Here is a 12,783-nt window from a genome sequence, read left to right on the forward strand (position 1 = left end):
CCAAAAACTCCTAGGAGAGAACACAGGCGAAACATTCTCTGACATAAATCATACAGTTTTCTTAGGTCAGTTCTCCAAACTACAAACACACACACATATACAACTAATCAATTCTATGTCAATTCAACAAACGCTTTAGTTTTGGTCTTTATACATCCACAATAGCTTCTGAATTACTGTTAAGGTCTCCTCACTGAGCTCCCTACCTAAAGTCTCCTCCTGGTAGAAGAAAACAAATTTAAAAATAATTTATGAGATAATCAGGGAAATTGGAACACTGACTTGATATTTGATTATATAGAAGAATTACTGTTAAATTATTTAGGCATAATGATGAAATTGTGTTTATTCAAATAGATAGTAAGACACATAGATATACATAGATATGTATATACATGAATACATTGTATATGTATTGTATTGTACATACAATACAATGTATTGTATATGTATATACATGAATACATTGATGGTATTTCATGGTTTATAAAAGCTGATGTTAATATTTCAGTAGTATAATTGTACTATGGTATGTATTCATTTGTATATGTACATATACACATACACATATAATTTTAGGATGCTTTCTCTTTTACATACTGAAAGTGTTAGGGTTTAAATTATATAATTCCTGATTTTTGCCTCAAAATAATCTGTGGCAGTAAAATGAAAAGATGAAACAGATGAAATAAGAGCCTGAATGCTGATAACTGAAGTTAGATATTTGGAATATGGACAGTCGTTATACAATTCTCACCACTTACATATATGTTAGAAATTTTTCATAATAAAAAGTTCAAAGACTAACAAATAAAATATTCCACTAAAAAACTAAGTGCCTACTCTTTGATGTTTTTCCCCAAATCCTCCAGGCAGATTCAGTTTATTGAGGCTGCTATTCCAGTTCTATTATAGTTACCACCATTAAATGATTTTCCATTAGACTACAGATAGTGGACTCCATAAGGTCAAGCACTGTGTCTTATTCATTTTGGTTTCTCCAGAGCCTAGCACAGAGTCAAGCAAAATGTCAGCCCTTAATAAATGTTTACTGAACCTAAATGAAAAAAGAGACAGAGTACAGACAATCTCATCTGACTGTGTCGTTTTGCAGAAACCATTGTTTTTTCCCATGTCATTTACTTATTAGTAACAACCATAAATCAAAAAGGATTGAAACCATATATCTAATATTCCTGCAACATCATTATAGAAGTACTGTCTAACTCTGAGCAACTTATCTGGAGACTTATCAATGACTCAACAATGTTTTATAGCTATATGCTTCAATATTGGTTAATTGCCAAAACTGGTTTTGCAAATGTCTAGAGGATCTCCAATTAACATCAAAGATGTTATGAGATTCTTACAGAAAGTTAATTTTAAATCATTTTAATACACATGCAGAAAAATCTGTAAGATTATACACCAAACAGTGGTTAATTTCTGGAGATGTGCTGTCCAATACAGTATCAACTAGCCATATGTGGTTATTTAAATTTAATTAAAATGATATTATACAAAGTTTAAAATTTAGTTCCTCAGCTGTACTAGCCATATTTTAAGTGCTCATTGGCCAAATATGACTAGTGGCTACCATACTGACAGCACAGATATAGAACATTTCCATCATCGCAAACAGTTCTACTGGATGGTGCTCCTGATTTTAGTGTGTTGATCTTGTAACCTGCAACATTGCTAAATTCATGTATTAGCGCTAGTAGCTTTCTTTTGGATTCTTTAAGATTTTCTATATATTAGATCATGTCACCTGAGAAGAGAGATAGTTTTACTTCTTCTTTTACAACTTAGATGTCTTTTATTTCTTTCTTATTTAGTTGCTCTGGCTAGAAGTTCCAGTACAACGTTGAATAACAGTGGTGAAAGCAAGCGTCCTTGTCCTGTTCCTAACCTTAGGAGGAATGCTTTCAGTCTTTCACCACTGAGTATGATGTTAGCTGTAGGTTTTTCATAATTGATCTTTACTATGTTGAGAAGTTCCCTTCTATTCCTAGTTTTCTGAGTGTTTTGATTATGAAAGTGTGTAGAATTTTTCAAATGCCTTTCCTGCATCAATTAAGATGACTGTTTGTGTTTTTTTCCCTTTGCTCTATTACTGTGATGTATTACAATGATTGATTTTCCTATGTTGAACCAAACTTCATTTCTGGGATAAATCCCCCTTGGTCATGGTGTTTACTCCTTTTAATATGCTGTTGTGTTTGGTTTGGTATTATCTTGTTGGGGATTTAGCAGGCATTTATTTTTATAACAATTATAGAAAATATTATAAAAATACAGAGTTATAGCTCATTATTTTTTAGTGAGAATTATTTTTTAATTAAGTGAAGAGAAAACGTACATATCTTTAAGATATTCTACTGAATACTAAAAATTAAACTTAAGTGAGAGGAAAAATTGTCCCTTTTTATGTCAATGATAAGTTTTACTAACCTCTTACGAGTGTTCAATTTTAAAGATGTTGCTTTTTTAAGTATAGTTTTTCATATAGTTACAAATATATAATGAATCACTAAAAAAATGGCCTATAGGATAAATACAGCATCATCAATAATTCTAAGTCCATTGCGAAAAAGATAAAGTAATATAAAAATACTTTACCCCTTCATAGAAAACTTTAGCACAGTCCTTTGCTAATTTTCCAAAAAATAATACACTGATGGTGTTGATCTCCGAATTTGAATTTTCTTGTTCTGTGGAGAAACACAGACACACAGAAAAACACTTTAGATATAAAAGTGTTCTAGACAAGAAAATTGATGACAACTAAATTCTGAAAACTATAGTTACTTCAAAATATAATCATGAAGAAGAGTAATTAAAATGTTTATAATTCACTTGTAGTTTACTCTTAACACCTTAAGTATCGTAAAAATAATGTATAGAATGCTACTAGGCGTGAAAGCCAAAATTACAACTAGTTTCACCTAAAATATGTTTTACAAGTTTCTGTAAATACTACATTAACATCATATAATGACCACTTTCAATTTATTTTCACATGGTTATGATCAAAAGAACTGAATAAGATACAATTATCCAATTTTTATAGTGTATAACATATCACTCCCCAAATACTTCATTTTTACTGATCTTCTGGTAATCTATAATTATTAAAACATGAAGTTTTAATCTAGGGAAGTGTGTTCTTCTCCCCCAGCACCCACATATTGAAGAATAAAAGAGCATGTGTGTATAAAAACCAAGCTATCTGTGATTTTGACAATGAAAATTACTTGGAAAAGAAGAAACAAACATTCTACAATAATTTCATTTGGATATTCAAGGTTTTGGTGAAGAATCTCCATAATCTTCATTCTCCAGAGGCCACCTCCTAGAACCACTGAAGCAAGTTCAAATGCTAAGATTCAATTACTATATCATCTGAGGGAGGTCTCATTAATATCAGCTTTCAAACATTCAACTACTCGAAGAAACTGCCTTCATATCAGACTTTCATGCATCTATGAAGTACATGAAAGATCTTTCCAAAATTTGCAGTGTAACTTAAAACTCTTGAATCTGCTACTTTATCACCAGCAATGAAACAACTACATCTGCCTATTGCCTTTCACTTACCTCTTCCATCCAACTCCTCAAAACAAGTATATACATAAACTGAAACACTAATGTTCCGTAAAAACAAAAATACAATGGCTTTTAATCAAGATATAACTTACTTCTTTAATATCTTAAATGACCTATCAAATGTCTATTTCTGGCCATGACAGAGTAACAGGGACGGGATTTGTTGTCTGGCCTTAAAGCAACTAGAAAACTAAGAAAAAATATATAAAACAACAGTTTTCAGACACTGGACAACAGTAGGTGCAGGTAAGTGATCTCTTTGAGAGGGAAAACAAAGCAATAGCTCCAGCTTACTTCCTGGAAAGAGTTTCCAGGCAGCAGAAAATGGAGGTAAAAATCCAAAGAAAGCCCAACAGCCTCACTGAATTCAGAAGAGTTCAGATTTGAGGACTGCAAGGCAGCTAGAATCTGCATGACATGGTGCTGAAAGGAAGACAGCAGCATAGATAAGAGTGCTCTGGAGATGGGTGCCTTCTGGTCTCTGGTTGAGTACTGATCTCCAAAAGCACGGGAGGAAAGGGATTAGAACCACTTGAAAGAAACAGGCAGAACAATTCTGAGACTCACAGAGGGCTGTGAACTGTTCTGGTTCCAACCAGCCAGAGTGGAATCCTCATACACAAAACACATAGTAAACTTGTCAGAAGGGCACTTCCTTAGTGATAAGGGCAAATTAGCCCCCAAATAAAGGCTGCTCTAGACCCATCCTAAAAAAGCTAATCAAACTGATTCCAAGAGTATTTATAGTATTCCAAAACAAAGACAAATAATATTTAAAGGATTACAAATAAATCCAATATTTGATAATATAAAATTCTAAATGTCCAGGATCCAGTTAAAAAACTGCCAACCATACAGAAAGGAAAAACACATAAGGATGGTGGGGGAGGGCAGGGAATCAATAGAAAAGAACTCAGAAATGACAGCGATGATAGGATTGCCAGAGAAGATTTTGGAACAGTTATTAAAAGTACATGTTCAAGGAAGTAGAAGAAAATAGGTGAGGAGAACTGGCAGATATGAAAAAACTCAAGATGAACTTCCAGAGTTGAAAAATATAATATTAGAAGCTAATAGTACACTGATTGGAGTTAACAGCAGATTAACAGAGAAGAAATGTTACTGAAAACTGGAAAATACAGAAAAATTAATGAAAAGAAAGGCTGATTTTAAAGATCAGTAAAATAAATCTCTAGCCAGAATGATCAGAAAAAAAAGTAAGAGAGAGAGAGAGAGAGAGAGAAAATAGTCACAAATTATCAAATCAGTGAAATGGGACACCACTACAGATCCTACCAACATTAAAAGCATATAAAAAGTATATTATGAATGACTTTATGCCAATATATCTGACAACCAAGATGACCTGATAAATTCCCTTAGAAACATAAATTACCAATCACTACAGGAAAAGACAGATTCCTATCATATTTTTCATAAATTTAAATGCAAAAATCCTTAACAAAATATTAGCAAATCATACCTAGGAATATATAAAAGGATAATATATCAGGCATACCACGTTATCCTGCTCTATTTGTCTACAAACCACATTTCTATCAATTATTACTTTATATAATTATTTGTTGAATTTATTTATTCCCCTACAATGTAAACTCCATGAATGCAAGAACGTTGTTTTGGTCACTGCTATATTCCCTGTACTTAGAACAGTGTCTGATATATATCTGGTTTTCAATAGTTGTAGAAATGTGGTTCAAAGTTTGTTTCCCATTCACTGCTGTAGACCATTCTTCATTCATTCAACTAATTTCAGACTTCATATGAGATTTACTTCGGTCCCCAAGTATTCTAAGCTCTTACCAGGATTATTTAAGGGTTACTAGGAAGAAGAATTCTCTCTCATGTAACTACACCTGGGTAAGAAATAACATGCTGAAAGTAGCATTTTCTTAAAATTTGCTAAGCTGTTTGGGTCACATTAGTGAAACCAGAAGTAGGGGGATGAGTTAGTTATTGTAAAAGTCTAGATAGGACGTTAAAGGAATCTGAAGTAAAACAGAAGCAATGGGGGAATGGGGAGAGGATAGACTTCGGAGAAAAAAATTTAGAGAGGAAAAGAATAACCTTTCATTCCATAGATTTTTATACTAGAAATGATTTTTGTGCTTATGTGTGTATGTATACATATATAAAGTTACCCATTTCTAGATTACAAGCAAAAAGTTAAGCAGAAATGGTCTTCTTATATACCTTGTAGTCCAATCTTCAAAACAGCTCTTCTGTTTCCACCATAAGTTAAAGAAGAGATAAGTGAGAGTTTTCCCTGAAACGAGAGAAAAACAGTTACACAGAAAAGCCAAAAGAGATTATAACACCAAGATACAAGTAAAAATTAGAATAAATTTTTTAATTTGCTTTATTCATCATTACAAAACATTGGAAAGAATCCAAGTACTGCTACACTGGGGAATGGATAAACAGACTGTGATGGAATTCTAGCAACCAATATAAAGTAATACTAGTGATAAACTCAACAACCTGAAGAATCTCAAATGTATTGAGTGAAAGAAGCCAGAATCAAAAGGCTACCTACTGATACCTGTAACATATAATATTGTACATCAACTATATTTCAATTAAAAAAATAAAAGGCTACATACTGTATGATTCAATTTACATGGCATTCTTGAAAAGCACGAATACTGTATACTCTCAGAAAACTGGTCAAAAGTGGTTGCCAGGGACTGAAATTAGGGTAGCAGCTGACTATAAAATTTTTTTTGGGGGGGTGATTGTCTGTTCTATAGCTTGATTATGGTTGTAGTTATACGTTTTTATATATCTCTCAAAACTCACAGAACTGTATACTAAAAACAATGAATTTTGCAGTAAAATGTATTTAATAAAATTCAAGAAACATAAATATGTTTCTTGAGATATCTACAGACACGTGCAGGTTAGACAAAGGAATTTAAGAATTCAAACTGACATTCCACTTATATCTAAAAGGGTTTATTTTAGTAACACTAATAAAAGTGCTAGAATTTAAAAAATATTTCATTTAAATGCTTCTATATCAAACACAAAATAAGTGAAGAATGATAAAGTTAGATACAGCTCAGTAATAATTAGTATTAATGACTTGTCACAAAGAAAAGGAATCTAATCACAGCACTTTATTAATAAATACAAGTATGCAAGAAACATCATCCGAATCAACCAAATGCAAAATGAGTTTGCAAATACTAACAAGCATTTGATTAGGAATTTAAATTCAATGAAGTAGAGAAGACCAACTGTAATACGTAATACTCTATTTCATATGAAATATAAGGAAAATGGAAAATAAACAAAGGAATAAAAGATAAATGTCTACATGGAGAATATTGATTAGAAGGGCAAAACTGAAGTGTGGCATTATTTCTCCTTCTTTTACCATCAGACCCATTTTATCAGTAAGCCCCTTACCTCCTTCCCAGCTTTCTTAACTTTGTCCAAAACTTAAATATACAATAACTAAAATTAAAAATTCACTAAATATGCATAAAAGAATATTGGATATAACCAAAAAAAAAGTTCAGTAAACTTAAAGACAGAATAGAAATTCCACAATCTGAAATCCCTCTCAGCCAAAAAACAAAACAAAAACAAAATAGTACTGAAGAAAAACAAACTACCTCAGAGACCAGAAGTACAATATCAAACAGCCCAACATACAAACATACATGTAACTGACATCCAGAAGAAAAGAGTAATAATATACTAAAAAAAAAAAAATCCAAGAAACATTAGCCAATAATATCCCTAATTTGATGAAAAACATTGACTTGTGGATCCAAGAAGCTCAGTTACCCACAAGCAAGAGAAATTCAAAGAAAAACCACACCTAGGCACTAGACAATCCAACTGCTGAAAACAAAAGACAACTATTCTGAGTTATGAAAATTCTTACCTCGATATATTTCCTGCTATAATCACAACCTGGCTGTAGGTATCTGAAATCTACTTTGTGTAATTTACTTAGCAGATCAACTTCAGGCACTCCTTTGACTTCTTTTATTAATTCAAGTGGCATATCAGATCTGCTTCACAGTGCCGTGGAAAGCAAATTCAGTTAGGGAAGTTGATAGCTTACTGCTGAAAACACAAAGCCCAGCGTTTTATCCAAAATGTAGTCAATAATTTGCTTTAAGCTTCTTTGATTTAGTTTTGCTTTTCCTTTCCTTTAAGTTAGTCATCACTGTTGGGGGAGAGGGAGGAAGGATGGATTATTCTATAATTTTATTACAGGGATCAATACACGCATCCTCCTAAGGCATTGGAACTTAACCCTTTTTTACTTAGTTTTGTATTTAAAGAACTACTTCTAAAAGCCAGTTTTAGGATCTGTGAACACTGCACTAGCAATTGCCTTTACTACTGTGCTTTAAAATGTACAAACTATTGGGGAAGGGAAGGGAGATTGAAAAGTTTTGGGTTTGTTTTTTAATCCCTTTGGCAGTTGTAATATTGTGTGGGCAAATTGTGCACCAAAAGCTTATTACTCCAAAATATATCAATTGCCTCCCCCCCCTCCAGCCCGTATGCAATCGAAAGAAACGACTATTGAACGATGTTAACTTGTGCATTTCAGATTCAATCTTTCTTCTCAAACTTCTTGCCTGGGACACGAGCTAGTGTCGATATTTAATTTTAGTGTGTGCCCACCAAGCTTCTCCAAGCCAGTTGACCGTCTAGAGGGCGGGGACCTGCATTAACTCAAGTCAGCTGCTCACAAAACGCCAAGCAACATGCTCAACACAGCAAGCTCACGAGAAAGACAAGTACGAAGAGTTTCTCTGCAATAACTCCTCCAAATTTTGATCTAAATTAAATCAGCCTCTTCATAATACTGGTTCAGGTCCCGACTCACCTTGTACCCAAGCAACGAACTCCAAACGTACGTGGGAATTGACCAGCGCTCTAAAGAGAAACTAGGAAGCGTTCAGACTGGCGCGCCCGTGACGTCACACGCACGCTAGCAACCCAGTCCCACGCATGCGTACACGGTCGGTAGGGTGGGTAATCTGCCGCTTGCTCCTGGGCGCTTGGAAGGACGAGTTGCGAGACGGTTTCCAGGCCTAAAATGCCCTGGAAGTTTCACGGAACACCTAGAGGGCGCGGCACCTGGGGAAGCGTGGGGCGGCTGTACTTCTCCCGCTCCCCGAATTTCCTCCGCTCCCCTTAGCCCCTCCCCCGCCTATTTTGGGCAAGCCGTGTCGGGGAGGGGGTGGGGGAGGGGGGGTGCGGGGCGTGGGTAGACGGAAACGCTATGCTCCGTGTTTCCTAAATCCTGTAACCAATGAAAAGCCTTTCCAAAACCAGAGCGGGTTTAAAGATTCCGTTTGGTAGGCTGGAAGTTCCTGTGGGCAGGGCCCTTATTTTAGCTTCCATTTCTCTCCCCCTAAAAGCAAGCGCTCAAATGCAGCTTTTACAGTGGAATAATTCCACCAATGAGTAATGCTACTTTTCAGACAGATTTGATTAACCGCTTCATTGGTTTATAGGGCTATGATTTTGTGCTATAATTAATGAGACATTGTTAAATGTGAATCCTCTGCTAATTTCTGATTCATGCCTCCAATCATTTGATTTAAGCGAAACCACCTCAGTGCAAAACTATAATGAAATGAAGAATTACATAAATATTTCCAAGCCTATTTGGACTAAAATATCTGCTGCACATATATATTTGCAGGAAGAAATCGCTAACTATATTTAAAGAAAGTATTCTTTTCAGCAGGAAGCACTTGGTGTTAGTCCATCTTCCCTTTCTCTCCCACCCCTGGATTTCATATACCACCAGTTGTGATAACAGTCTGAGCTCAGCAGCTGGCCATTAGAGGAAAACTTTCCTAAGTAAGGCTTAGATCCTCTCCTTGTTCCTACCCTGGTCTCTACCAGCTCATAAAAACTGTTCTTCTTGCCTAAGTGAAGCCCTCCACCTTGGCTCTGGATCCTTGCCACGTTCATTTCACCTCTGTCATAAATTATATATCTTCTCTCAACCTATTTTCAACTTTTCCTTCTTATTCTTTGTGCCAATCTGAAACAAAGAGACTACCGGATAATTCTCCAGCAAAGATGGGTGTATTTGGGATCAGCAGAGCATGGCAACTCTGAGCCGGGGGTGGGGGTGGGGGGTGGTATGCAAGACCCAGACTGGCAAGGGAAGAAGAAAGCTGATACAGAGCGGGAAAGGGAGTTGTGAGGGTTTTAGTAAACAAACAGTCCATGGCTTCTCATTGGCTGAGTCTTTGCCAGGAAAGAAGTCTTTCTTCTAACTGTTGAGGTCAGCAGGGTGTGAGAGCTCCCTCTTCTGGTTTCCCAACTCTATTTAATTGAGGTTTCTGTTTATTAATTTTTTACATTTGCCGTTGGCATTTAAACATTCTTCCACAGCCTAAGTTTACTAAGGAAAAGGAGAATTGTTTACTATTGTATGCATGAAAGTTGAGCAGTTCTGGCACATTGTAGGTGCTAAATATTTGTTGAATAAACGAATGTTCAGGAAAAATTTTTCTCTTTCCTCACCTCTGGCTTCCATAATTCCATTTCACCCCCAATTCTACCCTATTAACACTGAAATTGCCTTTCCAAGATAACTGAAGACCTCTTTGTTGCTAAGCCAAAAGGACACTTTTTAGTCTTTCTTACTCATCTTTTTAAAAAGTATTTTCATTTTGCTACTGTAACTGAGCAGGACCCTATGGGGCCTTCCAGGGACAGGACCCGCCCACCCCCCCACCGCCAATGTCCTTCACCTGCTTCTTGTCTGTAGAAAACCTTTAGCCAAACAATAAATTCAATCAGAGAAATGAGAAAATGCAGAAACAAAGGAAAATAGTCAAATAAGACAAAATAATGATGGTTTAGCCATTAAACAAAGTTAAGGACCTTTGGTTCCTCCTTAAAGGCTATAGAAAACATTCTGAGCCATATCCTTTGAGCTGTCTTGCAGATAGTGAAACGCCCACCAGGTGGAAGATGTTAACTGTATGCTGCCCACAAGCACGTAGACCCCCAAACCAGTTGGAACCAGAAGGTTGATGATGTTGACGCCCAGTTACCTCACCACCAACCAACTGGAAGAATGTCCATGTACTGATCATGTGCCCCAAAACCCTCTCCTCAGCATGTAGCCCTTTTCCTCTTTACCCTGTATAATCTCCAAGCAAAACCTAGGGAGTTGGGAGTTGGTTCTTTGGCCATGAGTCCACCTTCTCCACAGGACTGCTAGCTTCCTCAATAATGCTATCTTTCCTTTTACCCAATATTTGCCTCTCAGTATTGGATTCTTGAGCAATGAGCAGCCAAATTTGAGTTTGGTAACACTACCACATGTTCTTAGTTTTTCTCTTATCCTCCATCAACTGAACCTTTTAAAGTTTTTTTTTTCTTTCCTATTTAGCCTATAAATGTCCATATCCCACCGTGATGCAGATATCTAACAGAAGTGTACATAACTGCTTTTTTTTGTTGTGATTTGTTCTCAATTACTCTAGAACCCAGATGTTCTCTACACATCCAAGTAACTTCCAATCTTGTTTCTTCTTCACAACCTCCCAATTAGTGGCACAGCTGGGGATGCATCTGGCTCCAGATCCTATACTTCTTTCCCTGACATTAGCAATTAGTTTGTCCTACAAATGAAGAAAATTGAACATGAAATACAGCATAATTTAAGACAATAAGAGGAGAAAAAAAAGAAACTGAATCAACTAGATAAGGTTACTGAACTCATATAATGCCACAACAATCCATTACTGTTTTTCTACATCCATTGAAGCAGCATAAAAAGCTCCTCCAAGACTAATAATTAATGTAATAGCTATTACAAGTTATAATTTTTAAACGTGCAAAGAAGAAAGTTTTGGTATAAAATCTACAATGTAAAAATGTTCAATTTTTAAGAAAAGTTAAAATGAGATTCTCACTAATAAATAATGAGCACTAAAAGTAGAATTTTTTTTTTAATTGAGAAAAAAAATATAAGGATTCAGTGCTGTTATTCTCAGTAATTGACCAAAATAAAAGAAATTAATCTACAAATTTCTGGTACTTCTTATCTCTCATTAGCATTTTTAAACTGCTCCTTAATATTTACTTTTTAATGTTGAAATTTTGAGTTGAATTTTCTAGACACCCAACACTTCAAATTTATTTCCTTTGCATTAATTGTGGGGCCATTAACCCATTCCTATTGCAATCAACTATCTTCCTGCAAGCATTTGTTATCATGTTGCATCCCAACAGCTTGACAATATCATGTTCTACTTATTCCTGAGATTTCCCAAGAGTAATATCTAGGCTATGTTGTTTAGCGTTCATTTCCTTAAAATCCAATAGCATTTCTGTCCAATCCTATTGAACATCTCATAAATGTATAAAATCCTATTTCTAAAGCATCAAATTTTTATATTGTTATATAGTTGAAACAAGATATCTCAAACAAATTTATAGCAAATTTATATTTCAAGTATAAATTTAAATATGTAATAGGTATGTAATCACAGTGCATATTAGGAAAACAATAGAGATATTTTTTAGACATAATATTGAGTATCACAAATTGGGGGAAAAAATCAATGTCTATTGAAGAGATTGCCTGATAACTTATGTATTTTAGTAGTATTTTTTAAAATTTACGTATGACTTCCAGTTTTCTTCAAACGAAATTCAGTGAAAAGCCCTGTCTGAGAGGAATACTAAGGGACAAACCACACACTAAGGGAAAAGTGAATGGCTGGAAACAGAAAATAACAGCCTAATAGCCTAGTTAACATTACAGGGACACACATGTGTGAAGCAAGGCTGCACTAAGCAAGAAGGGCCATGATTTTATCATGAAGAAGAGTGGGATATTCTCCTCTGTTGGACCATGCCATGAGGCACCTAAGTAACTCATAGTGTCTAAGAGGCACAGGGTTGATTGAGACAGGCTGTCTCAACAGAGATAATCTTTAGTTAAGTTACACCAAAGATATATATTGAGATGAAAAAAACCTGCATTCACAACATCAACATGAGTTAATTCAGAATAAGATTCTCTGACAAAACCGTTTATAGAAAAAACAAAACAAATAAACAAACAAACCAAAAAAACCCTAAGATCCCCAGGTGCCAATGTGTGGGAAGAACCACGTTGCCTAAGAAAATGGTTGGTTCTTC

General features: G+C 35.1%; 1 protein-coding gene across 2 annotated transcripts in view; it reads right to left on the reverse strand.

Moving 5' to 3' along the window:
- Positions 1 to 8,649, reverse strand: part of POT1 (protection of telomeres 1) — an 88,740-nt gene extending 80,091 nt beyond the window's left edge. The window contains exons 1-4 of one of the 2 annotated variants that reach the window (XM_061198009.1): positions 8,486 to 8,649; positions 7,526 to 7,813; positions 5,824 to 5,896; positions 2,623 to 2,714 (exon numbers count right to left, since the gene is read on the reverse strand). In XM_061198009.1, coding sequence (XP_061053992.1) covers positions 2,623 to 2,714; positions 5,824 to 5,896; positions 7,526 to 7,648 — 288 coding nt within the window. In that variant the 5' untranslated portion in view covers positions 7,649 to 7,813; positions 8,486 to 8,649. The remainder of the gene's footprint in view (positions 1 to 2,622; positions 2,715 to 5,823; positions 5,897 to 7,525; positions 7,814 to 8,485) is intronic. The other variant, XM_061198010.1, reaches the window with a different exon arrangement.
- Between the last annotated feature and the right edge of the window lie 4,134 nt (positions 8,650 to 12,783).

The sequence above is a fragment of the Eubalaena glacialis genome, chromosome 8 (genome assembly GCF_028564815.1).
Source record: "Eubalaena glacialis isolate mEubGla1 chromosome 8, mEubGla1.1.hap2.+ XY, whole genome shotgun sequence".
NCBI lineage: Eukaryota > Metazoa > Chordata > Mammalia > Artiodactyla > Balaenidae > Eubalaena > Eubalaena glacialis.